This window comes from Cottoperca gobio, chromosome 3 (genome assembly GCF_900634415.1).
Source record: "Cottoperca gobio chromosome 3, fCotGob3.1, whole genome shotgun sequence".
NCBI classification, from domain to species: domain Eukaryota; kingdom Metazoa; phylum Chordata; class Actinopteri; order Perciformes; family Bovichtidae; genus Cottoperca; species Cottoperca gobio.
This window is the reverse complement of record NC_041357.1, coordinates 23,741,331-23,761,140: the sequence shown is the minus strand read 5'-3', so window position 1 is coordinate 23,761,140 and position 19,810 is coordinate 23,741,331. Positions and strand designations below refer to the sequence as shown.

Genomic DNA, 19,810 nt, shown 5'->3' with positions numbered 1-19,810 from the left:
TGAAAGAGAGACGAAGAGAAGAACATTTGAAAATGAGTAAGTGATCCGTTTATCCAGAGAATAGTTCTATCTTTTGCATCTGTCTTTTGTCAAGCCCTCATAAGACATCATTTTCAAGCTTACCTCGATGACATCATCCACATTGAAGTTGAGCTCTTCGTTGTTTCGGGCCGTGAACGTGTAGAGAGCTTTGAAGGATGTGAGAGCTGCTGATTTTCTGTGATGTGTGGCTCTGGGTTGCCCACCTAAAGCAGCACATCAGGGATCATAGTGCGAGTTGAGCTTCAAAAGGTGGTTTTAATACATGCTGAAGAAGAAAAATGTGTCTTACCCTTCCTCTCCTCCAGTCCTCTCAGCAGAGACGTCAGTTTCTCCTGAATATCCACCTTCCCTACTCCACTTGGCTGCTGCTGCTGACGAGATGCCTCCTCCTTTCTCTTTCTCGTCTCCTCGGCTTTCCTCTTATCCTCGGCTTTCTTCTTCTCCTCCTCCTCGTCTTTTCTCCTCCTCTCTTCTTCCATCCTCTTTCTTTCATCCTCACGCTTCCTCCGATCCTCGTCCTGCTGCTGAAGCTTCCTCCTGTCTTCATCTTTCTTTCTCTCCTCGTCCTCTTGCTTCCTCCTCTCCTCCGCATCTCGGACGGCGGCCACGGCCGCCCTCTGTCTCCTCCTTTCCTCTTCGTCCTTCTCTCTTCTGCGATCCTCCTCTCTCCGCTCGTCCTCTAACCTCTTCCTCTCTTCCTCCCTCTTGCGTCGGTCCTCCTCTTCGTTCCGTCTCTTCTCCTCATTCCTTCTCTCTTCCTCTAGTTTCCTCCTCTCTTCTTCTAGCTGCCTCCTCTCCTCCTCCAGCTTTCTCCTCTCCTCCTCCTGCCTCCTTCTCTCTGCTTGCTTATGCCGCTCCTCCTCTTCTCTTTTCTTCCTCTCCTCCACCTCTCTTATTTTCCGCTCTGCCTCATCCTTTGCTCTGAGCTCTCGTTCGGCCTGCTCCTTGGCAGCCTGGATGAGAGCCTGTCTCTCCCTCTCCTCTTCCTCCCTCTGTTTGGCCTCTTTCTCCTCCTGAAGCCTCCTCCGGCGCTCCTCTTCATCTTTCCTCAGCTTCTCCTGCCATTGGCGGTCTTTTTCCATCTTAATACGCCTGTAAGTGGGAAGCAAACATTATTTTAAAAGTTTGTATATCAAGGTGAAAAAGTAAATTTTTGGTTTGAATGGACATTTTAGAGCTTTTGCTTGAAGAGGACACGTCCGAGTATCTAATGTAAATCTAATAATCTGTGTGAAAGCAAAATACCTCTGAGCTTCCTCCTCTTGCTCCTTCTGCCTCCTTTCCTCGTCCTGCTGTTTCCTCTCCTCTTCTCTCCTTCTCGCCGCTTCCTCCTCCTTCCTTCGACTCAATTCACGCTGTTTGTCCTCTTTGATGTTCCGTAGTTTCTCAAGTGTCGCCTGCTGTTTTCTCTGGCTCTCTCTCAGTTCCTGACACACACAAAAAAACACACCTTTACTAGCAGAGTGAAAGATATGTGACTGAATTAAAGAATTAGCTACATAAATGGACATTACGCGCTGTGGACGGAACACACACACACACACACACACACACACACACACACACACACACACACACACACACACACACACACACACACACACACACACACACACACACACACACACACACACACACACACACACACACACACACACACACACACACACACAACATGCACAAACACATAGCAAGCACATACTGTACATGGGTGCCTAAACATTGAGCAAAGAAAAAGAGGGATATGACAAAGAGCTAAAACAGCACTGACACAAGATGTCAGAAAGATGGAGATATAAGCAATGAACATGAGCAGAAAACAAGAGGAAACATACGAGAACAACAAAGAGACCTAAAAGCGAAAACCTTTAGTAGGTAGAAGAGGTTACGGAGGCAGGCCAGCAGACAGAAGACAGCCTGAAGCATAGAGTCCTCATCACCCACATACTGTAAAGTTTGGACAGGGGATGAGAGATGGGTTAGAGGGAAGAGAGAGGAAGGAGGAATCGAGGAAAGGCATCCAGCATGGGAAAAAACAGAAGAAGAAAGACAAGAAGGGAAGAGAAGTGCAGAAGAGAGAAATCAAAGTGAACAGAGGGATGAAATCAGTACCAAAAAGGTAAGAAAGAAGGTGTGATGGAAAGAAATGTTTGGAGGAGAGAATAGAGGCATCAAGGACCAAGCTGCATTAGTAAGTATGTGGTGGTACTTAAAAACAGATGTTAACTTAAAAGACATTAAAACACAAGTCTGTTACATATACAAGTGCGATAAAATTAGGAAAACAAGATATAAAGAGTTAAGTTTGTAAGGAAAACAACCAGCTCTGTGTTAAAGCTTCACATTGTCAGCACCATCCGGTTCATTTTATGTAAGTTAAGACACACTGTCCTAACGTGGCAATGCAAGTTACAGATAGAAGTCCATTTTATGTCCTGCATCATACTTTAGTCATTTATCCCGTTTGTAGTTATTGATACTTATCAAAGAATGAGTCTGACTGCTGGAGGTGGTGGAGCAGCAGAGAGGTGTAATCTCCAAACACGCTAGAAGTTTAAATACGATTAAAATTTAATTTCATATCATTTAAAACTTTTTGAGACCTTTAAAAAAATAAAAAGGACTAGCAGACCTGAACACGTGCTCCATGTTAGTCCTGGATGAAAAAGGCTCAACATGGTTCTATGTGAAATGTTGTTTTATAAAGACTGATAGTTCCTCGATTGATGTTTGGCTGAGCCGCTTGCGAACACACAGCTGTGACCGCGTTACAATAGTATCACTGCGCCGATTTGTCAACCATTGTGATAAGTGGTTGGAAGAGACTTACAGGATAGAGGAGGAAGATCCAATTATTTACCTAATAATATAAAGTAACCCAGGGATGCTGTATGTTATAAGTAACGGTTGCAACCCGCCATAAAACTAAAAGAAGAACAAGAAGCTCTAAACTGCAACATGCTGAGAATATTCTCCTCACGTCAGGAGTACTAGAGAGCCCCTGTAGTAGCAAAGAAGAGCGCTAACATGATCAGATATCCAGATAAATGTTAATAATCATCCCGATCTTTACCTGCATATCTTTGTTGTACTGGTCCATCTCAGACAGTTTGGCAGCGGTATCTTTCTCCACAACTCCCAGCTGCTCTCGCAGTTTCAGACATGTCCCTTTTTTCTCAGTAAAGACCACATTCAGCGTGGACATGGTGGACTGCTACAAACAGATGAAATGCAGTTAAACAAGCTGGAATATTCCCAGTGAGAAGAAGAGTGCTACGACACCAGCAGGTACGTTAACGAAGGGGAAATCTCTATAATCACATTGTCATTCATACGTTTCCTTTATTTATTTGCATTCTCCATATATTAGTAATATGAATATTTATATGCTTTTTACTTATTTAGTATTGCTGCATTATAGTATATAATTCAATGTTCTGTGTATACAGTACATTTTGAATTTACTGTGATATAACTGCCCACTTCGCCCATTAATGTGTCGTTGTCTTGTATCAAACATCCATCAGTGCTGCTGTAACACGGTCGAGTCATTTCATCCATCAATACTAACCAGGCAGGTTGTTCACAGACATGTTTCTGAGTTTCTCCGTCCAGTCTCCTCTGCTCCGGAGTCAGCTGGGACAACTTCCTCTGGAACTCCTGACTCAGAGGAAATGCATCCGAAGAAACAAGAAATGAGTGATTGGAGGAAAATATTTGGGAAAACATTAAAGTATTCTCTCTCAACAAAGCACTGATCGGACAAAGAAATGACAGATAACGCATTCAAGTGGCAATAGACATTTAACTATCATTGTGAAGTAAATGTTGATCGCACAATGCAAAGGCTATAGAATAACGACACCGTCTGCATTAGGATTGGTTCCCTATAAGCCTCACTTAACTCTGAGCAGCATCAGGAATGAGTTACAACATAATATATATTAATATATTTCTTGCTTTTTTCACTGATGGTCTGAATAAGTTGCTAAATGTGTCGCTCTGGAGTTGGCGGAGAGTTGAAAAGTTGTCTATTGCCACTTTAACATTTCTAGTTAAGCTCAAAAACACAGGATGGACACACACACACACACACACCTCCAGCTGTTTCTGCAGGACGTTAATGTCCTGCTGGCGAGTGTCTTTCCTTTGATTGGTCAGATCCAGCTCCGTCTTCTGAAGCTTCTTCTTGTTCTGAGAGTCACGCAGCCGGTCTGAGATCTGACGATGCTTGTTGCCCTGAGGCCGTGAGAGAGAGGATGACAGAAACATTACAAACTCTCCCTAATGTGTTCATGATGGACGAGAGAAAGCTGGGCAAAAAGAGGGAAACACTTTATGACTACGGCACGCATGTTACAGATGCACTGAAATAAACTCTCACCACGGCCTCCAGCTCCATCTCGAGACTTCTTTTCTTAGCTTTCAATTTGATGATATCATCCTGCTCATGCTCCCTCTTTATCTGGAGCTCTCCTCTCTGCCTCCTCTCCCACTCCTCCTTCCTCTGACGCTCGAGCTCCCGCTGTGCAGCCTGGAATAACACACAGGACACTGAAGTGTAAATAAACGACTCCCTGCTGCTCGAGAAAAAGGAATCATTCATGCAAAGATTTATTCTTGAATGTGAATACAGTATCTACAGTCCCTCACCTCTTTTCTCTCTATCTCTCTCTGTCTCTCTTCTTCTTTCTGCCTTTCCAGCTCCCTCTGTCGCTCCAGCCTCCTCTCCTCCTCTTTCCTCCTCCTCTCCTCGGCCTCCCGAGCCTCCCTCTCTCTCATCTCTCGCTCCTCTCTCTCCTTCTGTGCACGCCGCTCCCTCTCCCTCCTCTCCGCATCCTGCAGCGCCAGGCGTCTTTTCTCCAGTTCTGCGTTTCCTCGCTCCAGGTTGGCTTTGAATTTATCCTCGAAGGACACTGAACAAAGACCAATGAAAAGTTTTGATGAAGTCGCCGTTGGTGTACTTGGATTAAGCAGTGAAATACAAAATATTTACTTTATTTGAATGAACTTTAGAGAACTTGGTTAGGGTTAAGCAGTAAAATATTTTAAATGAACTCTCGTTGAAAGTATTAAAATGGCTAATGTTCCCATTGGACACAAACGTCTACACATTGTTTTGAGAAAATGTTGTAATGTCAGTAAAACTGCCCCTGAGGAAAAATGAGAAACTAAGAGATTGTTATTGACGTTTGGGAGATTTAGGGATTTAAAAAAAATAGCATTAAGCTGTAAACTTAATAAAAATAAAACCCCTCTGATATAACCTTTAATTCCAGCGGCTACAACTTGTGATTGTAAGACGATAGTGTGTACAAACCCAACACCAGAATGTGCTGCCCTACTTGCTACTACTACCCTACTTGGCTGCCCTGGTCAGTGTGAGTGCAGAAATAAATAAGTTTGACAGACATAACGATTGATTACACTGAGTAATCTTATCTGGTTACTGTGTATTTACGCTGCGCTGCCTTGCTTTGTTTTAGTAATGGAGAATATAGAAAACAAGACTGAACATAATGCAGCATTAAAACTGCAGGTGTGTCTCCCTCTCCCCCCCAAACAAAGGACTGCAACAGGCTAGGGTAAGGCTCGTCTTTAGCCTAGCCAATTGCGAGAAATGCCTTTTGTTACTGAAGCAGTTGTTGATCACATGCGACCCCTATTGGCCGGTTAAGAGGAGGTGAGCAGTTCAAGGTGGTATAAAACACTCAATAAAAACAGGTTTTTCAAAAATGATGAATCACCGCAACCACAAGAGATCCTTGAGCAAAAAGTAATACATGAGCACAAAAGATAGTAGGCTGATGGGTCTAGTAGTATGCGATATTAGCCCTGGACAGACAGGAAAACAGGTACTAACACGCATGCAAACACAGAGCGAACAGCCTGGCAGAGGTAACTAGGCTACACTCAGTTAGTTCGCTTAGTTGGTAGTGTGAGTACTGACTGTTGGTTTTGTGTTTCTGTGGAGGTTCGATGTCAAAGTCATCAGTCAGAGAAGCATAGGGAGAAGGGCTGGATCCATTCACTGCACTCCTGGAACATAGAAAACATAGATAGTTGGAAAACACATAATCAAAATATACATAAATATCTACATTGATGAGTCCTTGGTAAATGTACTTAAATGTTGAAAACACTTCCTATCTACTGTGCAGGCTACTTGCAATGTTTTTGTGAAATTGCACCACATGCTTACACACACACACACACACACACACACACACACACACACACACACACACACACACACACACACACACACACACACACACACACACACACACACACACACACACACACACACACACACACACACACACACACACACACACACACACACACACACACACACACACACACACACACACACACACACACACACACCTTTGTGAGGGTGGCACCAGTTCAGTTGGTAGTGTTAGCGGGAGTGGTTGTCCGATCTTTGCCATGTCCACGAGATGCATTGCCAAAATAAACTCGTCAGCTTTTAGTTTACCGTCCTTATCCACGTCCGCTAAAGTCCTGAGGGAGGGTGGCAAATTGGAGGTGTAAGGTTTATACATGATTTCATACTGACAATGCAGTAGAATTGCGATCAGGGTAGAAAGGTAGTTTAAGACAACTAGGAAATATTTAGCACGATTAGAGAAGGCCTTGAATATGATTACAACTTTCCAGAGCAGATGATTAAAACCGTAAAACACTGAATAAAGCAGTTTCACCTTAAAAATCAGTTTCTCCGACGCTGTTCGGCTGCTTAGCTTGTTTCTCTGATAATTTAGGATCCAGATATCTGATGATTAAAATCCTTCATCCGTTTCAAATGTATAAATAAAAACAATCGAGATCTAAAAAGTATATCTTAAAAATGTGGCTTAAAACGGGATAAAAAGTCGATTTATAACAGCATCTGACCACAGCACTGACGGCCCGTTATCTTGATTACCATGAAGGATTTCTCTAGGTTTGAAAGTTATTAGAAACATTTGGGATAATGCAAGAACACAACCGCATATATAACACCGGTCTAGTCGTTTTAAGATAAAGTTACATATTTTAACTTTAAGGTTAGCGACTAAACTTCTCAGCTACTTATAGATTCTGATCTACATTGACATGTCCAACCTATAAATTACAATAAGATAAACAAGTTATAGGGACAATTTGCATACAGAAAAGATTTTGGGTGTTAAAACCAAAACAAATGACAGCAGAGGTACAGTATTATAAGTTTTAACTAATTTTACTATAACCAAAATGAATGTCCTTGTATTTACTGGTAATCGATACAAGACCACCCTTGAAACAATGTCCTATTGTCACACCAGCTACAGTGGAATTAGGTTTTTTTTATGTCTGGCTGCCAAACCTGACTTTGGCCCTTGAACACAACACAATTATAGGACATGTACAGACACACAGATATTCTCACCAGATGGAAGCCAGCTGTATCTGAGTCAGCATCGTGGTCGCCATGGCACCTCTCACCTGCTGACCTGGAAACAAGATTGACAAATGTCAGAACATACATACATATACACACATATACACACACAGATATATATAATATATATATATATATATATATATATATATATATATATATATATATATATATATATATATATATATATATATATATATTGTGTGTGTATGTATATGTATAATGTACTATGAGTACGAATATATATCATAAGAGAGAGATATATATATATAGATATATATATACGAATTCAATAGATATATCATAATATATATATAATAGATATCTATATTATATATATATATATAGAGATAGATATATATATAAATAATATATATAGATAGATATATATTAAAATATATATATATACTTATATATTATATCTATCTATATCTCTATATATATATCTATATTCTCTATATATATATATATATATATATCTATCTATATATATATCTATATATATCTATCTATTTATATAATATATATCTCTCTTATTATATATATCTATATATATATCTCTATTCTATTATTATATATAATATAATATATATATACACACACACACACAAAATGCAAATACAAAATTGTATATATATAATATATATATATATATATATATATCTATATATATATAATAATATATATATATCTATATAAATATATATATATATATATATATAAGATATATATATAAATATAATAAATATATCACTATAAGATATATATATATAATAAATATAATATATATATATATATATTTATATATATTATAGATACTCTATATATATCTACCACACACACACACATATATATATATAAAAAAAATTGTATATATTATATATATATATATATATATATAATATATCAAAATTGTATATTATATACATAATTGTATATTATATACATAATGGTATATAATATACATAATTGTATATAATATACAATATATATAATTGTATATAATATACAATATATATAATTTACAATTTATTTATTTATATACACACACATGTGATGTATGTATACACATACATTTATATAATAATAATAATAATAATAATAATAATAATAATAATAATAATAATAATAATAATAATAATAATTCACCACCAGAATCTAAATTACATATTTTTCCTCTACTAAATGTGTATGTAAATGCCGAGTGCATCTAGTTCCATTACATTCGAGAGAAGGCAGATGGTTACGGCCGATATTGTCAACAATTGGCACGTGTAATTATTTTCATGTATTTTAAATGTTGATGTCCTGTTTTATCATGTAATTATAAATCTTAATATGCATCTGTAAAGCGTCTTTGAGTACCTTTTAAAAGCGCTTGATAAATAAAATGTATTATTATTATAACTCTCCAATCTCTTCATAGATTATAGCATAATTGTTAAAAGGTTCGGTCTGAAGAGCATAATCTATTGTAATTTATTAAATGTGTTGCACCGCTCATAATGGACAAAGTCTCACTGTGAGGAAAGACAGAACATCGCATGCACGAGTGTTGTTTGACTGCATCGTATATTTCAAAAGAACAGGTTTTGCAAGGCTTGCAGGAACAGAGCGAAAAGGCAAATGTATACTTGGCTGTGTGTGTGTGTGTGTTGAGAAACTGCCCCTGTGTCTGAACACACCCACAGTTGGGGCTGACACAGCCTCCACTTCCTTAGAGTTAGTTAAGTCTTGAGACTCACGGAGAGAAATAGGGAGGCAACCGTTTTGAAATCATCAGTCACTGTTGTTCATGAACATCCACGCCTGCATTACAGGCATAGTTTGGTTTTGTATGACCAAAACTCCGTTCACATACATGAAATACGGACACACTTCTTACCACTGAGGTATCCTGTCATGTATTTATCCAAGCCGTTAAACTGCTGTCTGTATTTGAGTCTGGAGGAGTGTGGCACAGCCCAGTCGCTGGGAACAGTACCCATGGGGGACATCGCAGAGGATGAGGAAGCGGAGCTGAAAGACAATTAGAGGCAAGAACACAAGCTGAGTGCACCAAACTTCAGGAAGACTCGTGTGTTTTTGCACTTTAAAAAAAAGGACTGACAAGATAAATGAGGCACTGATTGTGCAAAAGGGAAATTGCTTAGTGCTTCTAAATTTCTCTGTGGTTTTGTGTGTGCGTGTGTGTGTGTGTGCGTGTGCGTGTGTTACCTGATAGATTCTAGGTCCAGCAGCGATGAGGCCTTGTTCATACCAGAAGAGGAGAGTCCTAGCGGAGATGAGTAGGGGGATGCAGACCGAGGTATGCCTGATAACAAAATACAAACACAAATATCCTTTACATACTTTCCTATACTTATCTGCAATATTAGGATGACATCTTATTGAAGCCATTAACCAGAAGCATAACATCATGATGCTGGGAGAAAGGGAGAAGGGGGAGGGGAGCCCTACAGTGGGTCAGTAATATACTGTCCGGCCAAGCTTGCCAAGGACAGGGAGGCTATTTGTATGGAGATGAGACGGAGAGATCTGACTCTGCAAAACCACGCCAGGATTTATTCCTTTTCTCTCAGAACATTTTCAGCATGTGCACTCTGCTGCAAATGTATACAATATTTACTCTCACTGCAGGGCATTGCAAGAAAAAAGTGACTTGATAATCAAAGGACAGATGAATGTAATTAATTTAAAAAAGGGACAGAAGGAAGTGTGCATCTACTCATGGACGAGTGGCACTTGTTGGTGGATGTAGTTCGGTAGAAAGACAATTGTTTCTACGTGAAACTGCTGACAGCAAGGTCTTAGGAATTATCTTGTGCAATTTTATATTCCTAAAAGAGACATTGCTGTTGAGTTGAGTTTAGCGCTTTCAAGTGCCATTTAGTTTCATTATAAATCGAAAGAAGGCAGACATCTCTACAGCCGACATCTCCAAGATTTGGCAACTCGCACTAAAACAATCTAGATTGATGAACAGCACTACAGGTAAGAGGGAAAATATGGATTTTGGGGTGAACTGATGACAGCAGCGATAAACAAAACTATAGTCGAGGAAAAAAAACAACCAGATAAATAAAAGTTAGAAATCTAAATAATCTGTACCAGCAGCCAAACCTCCTGTTGGGGTTGAATGGAAAAGTCCAATGGTGCCATTTGGCAGGGTGGCAGTTCCCACGGTGGGCCTGGTGGAGGAGGAGGCCATTAGAGGGCTCAGGCCTGTTGCTGTAGGAACCAAAGGGGTGAGGCCTGTCATTGGTGTCAAATGTGAGAGTCCAGGGGTTGGCATGGACATAGGGGTCAACATGGCAAGGTTTGTCCCGGGCATCATGGACATGTTAGGCCCAGAAGCCATACCTAGCATACATAAAATACAAAATAGGTTAACCAGTAAGATGACGCAGCAGTCAAATTGAATCCATATATTCCCATACATCAGAAAAATACTGTCCACATCCATGAAAGAAATCTGTTTTTGCCATGTTTTTAGGAATAAAATGTTAAAATCAGGCTGTATATGATGTATAAACCTTCAGAATGTTAGAATAAACGGGAAGGTTTGGTGTATATTAGTGCTACTGAAGTCGAGTATGTATTATAAAGTTCCATACAATACATACATTTTGCAAGACACTACAGGTGAGTAGGGTAAAGAAAATTATATTACTTAATTAAGAAAATTATCTAATGAATTTGAATTAAATGTACAGATGCAAATAGACAAAGTTATTCAAATAAACAACTAAATGGGGATTTTAGATGTTTTCTCTCAACTAGTTTGAAAGAACACATGTTATGGAAGCAAATTAGCCCAAAATCTCAAAATGTTTATTTAAATAAAAAAACAAACAATGTTTTTGCCTGGGATATCACACCTTCTAGAAAATAACCTGCAGATTAATTTATAATGAAAACAATAGTTAGTTGCAGCCCTAATCCGCACATTTGTTTTTTGAGTTTAAGCCTGAGACTTTTGAAGCAAAAGACATTGTGGACAGTCAGGTCCCTCGCTAACTAACATCCACATACAGTATTTAATAATGATACTGTACCATAGGATGGGTTGGTCATGGACGAGGTACGGTTATTGAGGTTGGGCGCAGGCACTGGAGGCTGCTTCATGATGAATGGCAGTGCTAAGGGAAGCGTTGTACCCTGGAGTTTAAGCTTTATGAGCTTCATAGCGATGGAAAACTCCAACCTGTCCATCTTCCCATCTTTATTCATGTCAGCCAGAGTCCTAAGAGACAGAGATAAACAGAGTCATCACAATTAAAATCTTGTCCATCAAGTATATCTTTCAGTGAAAATGTACAGAGAACATATCGCTCAAACATGAGTGTGTGAGATTGTGTGCGTTTCTCACCATATTTCAGCCAAAACTGAAGCAGGCAGCCCCGATTGGAGTAAAAACTTCCTTGCCTGCTCCCCTATAGAAACAATTAGAAAGGTAAGAAACTGAGAAACACAAGAAAATTGAGATGCTACTGCATAAACTGCATAAATTACATCACTATCTAGTACTTTTTGCACCTGTACCTGTGTGTGTATTTGCCAGATTACCTGAGGATGTCAACACCATTTGTGTGCATTTTATAGCTACTTAGATTTACATGTGCCTGTGTATTATTCTGATGTTGGGGAAATCACTGTTCTTTATACTGAAGGACAGCAACAGTCTGTGCGATGATGTGTGTGTTGGTGTGTGTACCTGAGACATAGCCCATTGATGGGAAGAGGGTGCCAAACTTCTGGTCATGTTTGATCCTCTCCTCTGGAGTGATCGCCCATACACTTGGACCACCTGGAGAGAAAAAGAAGAAATTCAAAGTGTGAAACACCAACCCATTATCTAGAGATGCACCGGTCAGATGCCCGTTGTCAGCTGATCGGCCAAGACCGGTGACCAGCTGACTGCATCTCCTAGATCTGATTCGCTGTGGAAGTTCTTCGGTGCGAGTGAAGAAGACACAAAGCTTGCAAATTGGTAGCACCTGCAAGTCCAAAATAAGCCGTGTAGGAACAACCTTAAAAACAAGGCTTTGACATCAACAAGGTCCTTTGTGCTGTGACTTTGTGCAGTTTTGCAGACAATGCAAGTTATTTAAAAGTCAAAGTTGTTTTATGAACATGCAATTGAATTTAAGTTTCCTATAAAAAGGTTTAAAAAATGCTATCAATTATAGTTACAGAGAAAATATGAATAGGCACGTCAGAGGGAAATTGCAATAGATGCTTCTCTGTTATTATTAGATGAATGTCAGCCCTGTCAGCATCGTTCTGTTGTAAGAAGTTTACTGAATAAAAAGATACTTTTTTGATATGAGGTTCGACTCAGCAAACCTGCTGCTTGAAAAGGCCCACGGCTGTTTCACCTTTCCACTGTTTTAATAAATTGCACCACGCACCCACCCGAGATGAACCCAGGTCAGCCTCGGTGGCAGTCAGGATTTGGGAATTCACTGATATTGACAAAGTGATAATGAAGCGGTTACACCGGTTACTGTGTCACTTTGTTCAGACGCTGAGGCTGACTACACATCAGTGTTTACTCCACAGTACATCAGCAGACGCAGGGAATGGACAGTTCACTTTATCATAACAAAACATACACAGTTAACCTTAGACCATGTGACTGGCATCATAAACAAATCTGGTGTCAAAATATGGAAAGAAATGGACTTCATAATGACCACAGAGAGCGAGGGTTACATGGTTTGCCTCGCTATGAAAATTGACGGTTATCATACCATTGTACATTTGCTTTTCTACGGTATAGTGGGGATAAAATGACTGTCACACACTTACAGTATATGCTATTTGTGAATAATCATAGGACATTTTAAAAGCTCACAGCTGATATTTTTCATTTAGTCATTAATTTAACATGCTACATGTACATTATTTAGGTATAAAACATGTAGTTGCATGTTCTTTATTCATTTTATTATTAGAATTATCATCCCTTTATGGGTCGTGGATTACTTATAATATATATATATTTTTTAATTAAACATAAAATAAGAAATAATAATAAAAATATTGTAATACCTATACAGAGAAAAACGGGATAACAACTTAAGTACTAAAAGTAAGCTGATCCAGAAGATTAAAACCTCACTCACACAAACACTAACAAACTGTAAGAGACAAATTAACAGTGTGTATTCAGACCGATTGTATTCAAACTGGGAATTATTACTAGGACTAGAACATTGTGTTGTCCTCCGCAGAGCTACAGAAACACAGCACTCTACACACACACACACACACTGCAGTGGTCTTACCATTCATATTTGCAGGTGGCAGAGGCAGAGAGGGGAAACTCTCGGTGGCGTCCTCAGCTACCGCTCGCAGCCATCTGCAAAACACACAGTCACAGCCCAGTCATCAGTCAATACTGCAGCGAAGACAGGACAGGGGTGTCACAGAGGAGGGAGAGAGAAAAGGCAGCAGCGAGAGAGATTCTGGTCAGTCAGCAGAGTCAAACAGGGCTCCTCCTGTTCTCCTCAGTCAGGAGCACGCTGGCCAGGTCCCAAAGCTTTTTAACTACTGGGACATATTCCAATACTATCCACACGGGCCATGGTAGTGGCCAGGCACCGAAACTGCACACGTTAGACTGATAAACCTTCAGAAGAAAGAATTTACACTCACTACGCAGGAAATATAAACCTCTTTTCAGCACTATGTTGGACCTGTAGTGTCCTGGTGCTGCACAGACATCAGTTATCCATGCTGCTGCCCAGGTCTAATGGCTTTATGGTCTTGTGATGATACATTTTGTATCGTGGTGGGCAAGTGGCCAATGTTCATCTACTAATGGGATGCCTCAAAAATGTAACTTTTTGAAGATGTGTTTTTTTTAAGTTGTGATTCGTTCATTGTAAAGTCTTCATACAAGACTAGTTTACAGCCATGCTAGCAGCTCTGTGAGACTGTACTTTTAGCTAAATGCTAATGTGAGCATGCTAACATGATAATGCTAAGCAGGTACAATGTTTTACAAAATTCAGCTGAGGCTGATGGAAATGTTTTTCACTTATTTGGTCATATACCTGCACTGTAACGTTGTTTTGTGTGTGTTTGTTTATTTTTTTTAATTGATAAAACTATGTATTCTTCTTTATTGATATTTGATTGTGTAGCAATACATTGAATATGAGGGTTCTCCCTCAATGCCTTTTCAAAAGGTTGTAAATTAGAATATATATATATATATATATATATATATATATATATATATATATATATATATATATATATATATATATATATATATATATATATATATATATATATATATATATAATATAATGTAAATATATGGTTATATTTTTTCCTGCACTGGGTAAATATTCAGAGGATCATCACGTGATTACAACTTATCCTGGAGGGGGAATGAATGCGTGTAATAAATGTCACCATCCATCCAATAGTTGAGAAAATCTGACTTAAAAACTGCCAATGAAAAAAGTCAGAGGATCACCAAAATGATTAGGATTCATCCTCTGGGGACATGAAAGTCTGTCTGTTTATGGCAATCCATCCAGCAGTTGTTGAGATATTTCAGTCTGAACCAGATCAACCTACCCAATTTATCATTCAAACAACATTATAGTTTCACTTCCAACTTTCTTTCCTGTTACACATCACCACTCCCATCTCAAAGTATGTTGCATCATGCTTCAAACCCACTCTTGTTGAGTCAAGCAAGTGGGGGAAGGCTGTCGCATGAACCTGTATATGTAGCAGGCGGGCCACCTTCTTTTGCAAGGTTACAGGTTTTACATTTTAGGTGATTAGTGACTACATTTAGTGCAACAGTGGAGGTGTCTGTATCTCCATTTTATTTGATCAATGTTGTCAGTTTACTACAATAAAGATTTCTCCGTAGTGTGACCAGCTAGAGAACTTACATTCTTGTATTTTCTGTCAAGTAATAATTAGACGACATTTTCTGTACGTGTTTTTCTAACACTGCTTGGGATGGTTAGAAGGAAGCTGTCCACGGACTAAATGTACCATATATGGGTCTATGTTGAATAAATGTATCTGGGTTTGCCAGCATATTTATAAGTGTCATCTGTGACTGTGGTGCTGTTCAACCTGTTTAAATACAGCCAACACAAACTTGCCTTGTTTAGATTTAAAAAAGTGTGGACCTTTTGCTTCAATACAGGACAGATACCAGAAGGCCACATTACGCTATGAGTTACATGTTAAGTATTTATTTTTAAACAACTGAATATATGCAAACTAACATCAAATAGAGCTGCAGCATCAGACACAAAACAATAACATCTATATCCTGTGCCATATTACCTATACCATGCATTATTACTTTTTATTTTAGTTTACTTATGTCACTAAATTTCTCCCACATTTAGTTATTTTATTAAGCACTGGCGTTAGTATTACTCCTATTTCACTTTATCGTTGTTTTTTATTCTCGTTTCATTTCCCAGCAATCTCTGGCATGAACATTTCCTTCGGGATTAATAATGTTCTTTTTTGTCTTATTTTATACAAAGTTACATTTGTTTTCATGCACCTTTTTTAGGGACAATCAGACCATCATTTTGGTTCTGTAGCTTTTAACAATCACTTCATTACAGGTGTGATGAACACCTGTTTCCTCCATGACTCTCTCTCCCCCGTCATCACATGATGTAGTCGGATGAGGAGGAAAGAAATTCCAATCTTTCTGCTCAACCCTTCCTGCCCGGTAACCCACAGACACAAGCATTTCCTCATCAGACGTCACTTGACAGGAAGTGATCACGGATTTTGGCAGGGGGACAGCTTTGATGTCCGGGAAAATAAAAACTAGTCAGAGCTAGGGTTGGAACTGGGGCAGTGCAAGAAATACAGATTGACGAGGGATTTTTAAGAAAATAAATGACCGCAGACTTGCCTGCTGATATGAGAACATGAAAGAGAACATGAATGCGATAAAGCGAAAAAGAATGAGAGTGATGGTTTGTAGATTTTGTGAATGTGGTCAGAGAACAGCATGGAGGGCTAATCTACCGCCTGCCATCTGTCGCTCTCCCTCTCTTCCTGGGTCAATTCCTCCTGACTCCTGTACTTCAATTTCATGCTTATTCTCTTTCCTTCTGCCCTTGTTCTTTGTATGCAGACTTTACCAAATAGTGGAGTATGAGGGTGTGTACATATGGAGACTTCTCCTATTAAGAATGTATTCAGTAGGATGTCATGTTTGCAGCAGTCCCAACACAGATACAGCAACACTGCATTATTTCCATTAGAAAAACAAAGAAGACAGGTTACCAATTTAGTTAAGCATATGGATTACTTAACTAGCTGGAAACAATGCCACGCCCATGAACTCAGTTACACACATTGTAACTGCGAAAGGTTACAAAGGCCTACGACAATTTGAGAATATCGAGCCGGACCGGTTCGTTCTTTTATGTACTAAACATAAGCACACATGTTCAGCAAGGATCCATCACATTGTTTTAATACTTAAATAATAAACATGTTCATCTCAACTGATGCCTGACATCTCATTGCATTGAGTCCTTAATAATGTTTCATGCCAATACAAGCTATGAGTGATAAGCTGACATCAACCAACAGTATCAGCCATTCAGTATCAGGTCAGACTTTAGTCTTGGAGTTTAACCTCTAGTAATGTAACACTGTAGGAGTTATAATGAATAAATGAAAGATAGCAGTGGACTGTCGGCTCTAAGGTTTACTGTTTCCAGAGTGACAGAGGAGTCTGGCTTTTCCTGACTGGACGCCTGCCTGAACGACTGACTTGGCTGGTTCAAGTGCCTTCAGTGGTAGACGCAGCTTTGCAAACCTCATGCAAATCCTTTCTGAATTAATAAAGGCTACAAGAAAGCGGCTGTGAATGATGCACTGTTTTGATCGCGTTAAAGTCTGCACTATAGAAAGGGAGACACACAAGTAATACATTTAGAGTTATGCAAAGTTTTCATTTTTCACATAAGGGTTTCTGCATGTCAAATTTGCTGAGCAATTTTTATGAGCTCAGAAAAACCCCACTGTATAGTCTGGACACTACATCCGTGTAATGAATAGAGACTGGAAGCAAGACTTTGATTTGCTCCCAGCTCTCGCTTCACCACTGTGTGACGCTGCATTACATTTATTTAAGTATGGGGATGCTCAATGTCAAAACATATACGAGTGGTGGAGAGGTGAGTGGAGAGGTTGTAAGAACCTGTAGTTCTGTAGTCCATTTGAGGGTTTCTGTTGTCCTAAACTTCAAACATGGAGGATCCTGTCTGATCAGTGGAAAACAGTTTGATAATGCTGCATTAATGTTTATTTGAACACCCCATCAAGTCTGAACAACTGAATAGACAGACATATGACTCATATTGGGTCCTTCACAATCATGAAGAGGTGGTAGGGCAACAGCCAGGTGTAAATGCAATCTGTACAGCGGGACTGCATTCTTTAGCAAAAACTCCACCCAGCAATTGGAAAGGTCAAACTCTGTATGTTGTACAGACAGATGGGTCACAGTCTACTACTCAAAAGGAGATGGAGATTTATTATGCAAATCTGCCTGCCCTGCCGCTCGTTTGTGGATTTAGTGTACATCCTACAATCCCTCCACCCCAAATGAAATTCCTTCTGGATTGATTGTTTTGGAGGTATACACAATGATTGGGAGAACATTTTGTCTCCACTCTGGTAGCCTACAGAGGGCAGGCACTGTAACAGGACAAATCAAGGCCTACATTAGCCATTACAGACCAGCAGCAGGAAGAGCACAGATGTCATTAATATAGTTAACAATGACACGGTTGCCTTTACTGAGCTTCGTCGGTAAACCAGAATACACAGTGGCATGTGCATCCCGTTAGATTATTAACTTCACCTGTGGTTTTCCTGCTAAATCTAGTCAAAAATGTCTTCAGTGAAAAAGGATTGTTGGTCCAAAGCAGGACAATGCAGTCCCTTTGAATTATCCTGCAGCACTTCTTACTGCTTGCATTGAACTATTTAAAAAAAATCAAAATTAATGCTGAATTAAAGTCTGACTGGAGTGTGGTGGGAAAAGAAACACCACACTTCCTCAGAGTGTGTCTTTTTATTTATGGCCTGGCCATGTCAGTCAGACCTCACCTGCTTCAGTTCTGCTTTGGTTTCTGTTGAAAGACTGGGACGTTTCTGTCTCCCCGTTAGTATACACACAACACTGAAAACTGTTGGATAAATAGCCGGGCTATCCCTGACCTTGGCTGCTTCAGTTGCAGTTTTGAACCCTGCATGCCTTCCTCTCTTTCTCTCACTCCGATAGTATTTGTTTATGTCCGTTTGTCCCTTATGCTTTGTGTGCACTCGTTATACTGCACCTTGCTGCCAGAACACACTGAAGAACCAGACAGAGAAAGGATGTTTTACAATTAACCTTTTCTCCTCTCTTAATCACTCCACTTCCGTATTCCCTGGCTGTCTTTCGGACAGTTTTTTTACCTCTCTCTCTGTCTCTTCATGTGTCATTGTATATCTATGTCTCTCTGCCCCCAAATCTATACCATACCAATTGTGTGATCCTGACCTGTCCTCATAAATACTCTGTTCTGAAACAAGCACAGTCTGTTCTACGAAATGATAGATTTTCAGCCGCCTCGCTCGCTGACCTCACACCAAATGACATCAACTCCATCCCGATGACTCTCTCTCGCTCTGTGCGTGTGCGTGTGTGTGTGTGTGTGTGTGTGTGTGTGGGTAGCTTATATGTACAGTTAAACTTCCCATGCTCCTTTGGCTATCCATCTATTTAAACCCTCTCTTCTATGTTAATATTTTTTCTGTCTTTCTACTGGTTCCCACCGTAGAGCTAACTCTTCAGCTGACCTTGTTTAAGCGATATTTCAGCAAAACGCATCCACCCACTCTGCAATAAACACCCCATCAACCAGTGGCGTTCACACGTCCAGAGAGTGCCGCAAAGGCCTTTTGGAGTGTTTCAGATTGGATTTGATAAACACTGTTTGCAATGCTGCGTTTTGTTTTCTTAAGAGGCAAGGCAGGACTCTCCCTCTTTTAGTCTGCTTTGACCCGCCCTGATGTGTTCATATATCAGGAGGCTATGACAGGACTGGAGAAAGTACTCTGATAAATTGTTGTTTTATAGCGGGAACTAGAGTTAAAAACAGGATATTTCTGGTAGTACTGTGTGTATAGGTGCGTGCTTTTCCTCTGTATTATCTTTACTGAAGCTTTTAATGAAGGAGGTAATAAGGAGGAGAAATTAAATGGCTGGTAAACCTTACATCCGCTAAACAAATTCCTACCAAA

The 19,810-nt window shown here is 39.5% G+C and overlaps 2 protein-coding genes across 2 annotated transcripts in view; both read right to left on the bottom strand.

Moving 5' to 3' along the window:
* The window catches only part of eva1ab (eva-1 homolog A, regulator of programmed cell death b), a 58,734-nt gene that overhangs the window by 36,892 nt on the left and 2,032 nt on the right, over positions 1-19,810 (bottom strand). The window lies entirely within an intron of this gene.
* LOC115004002 (intersectin-2-like) overlaps positions 1-19,810 on the bottom strand; it is a 36,493-nt gene that overhangs the window by 14,825 nt on the left and 1,858 nt on the right. The window contains 21 exon segments of the mRNA XM_029425964.1: positions 124-245; positions 332-788; positions 819-1,134; positions 1,288-1,469; positions 1,909-1,989; positions 3,116-3,256; positions 3,630-3,653; positions 3,655-3,702; positions 4,141-4,281; positions 4,427-4,576; positions 4,696-4,958; positions 5,993-6,081; positions 6,433-6,570; positions 7,481-7,544; positions 9,378-9,511; positions 9,710-9,806; positions 10,604-10,855; positions 11,551-11,738; positions 11,865-11,928; positions 12,210-12,302; positions 13,786-13,859. Of these exon segments, the coding sequence (XP_029281824.1) occupies positions 124-245; positions 332-788; positions 819-1,134; positions 1,288-1,469; positions 1,909-1,989; positions 3,116-3,256; positions 3,630-3,653; positions 3,655-3,702; positions 4,141-4,281; positions 4,427-4,576; positions 4,696-4,958; positions 5,993-6,081; positions 6,433-6,570; positions 7,481-7,544; positions 9,378-9,511; positions 9,710-9,806; positions 10,604-10,855; positions 11,551-11,738; positions 11,865-11,928; positions 12,210-12,302; positions 13,786-13,792 (3,051 nt within the window). The 5' untranslated portion in view covers positions 13,793-13,859.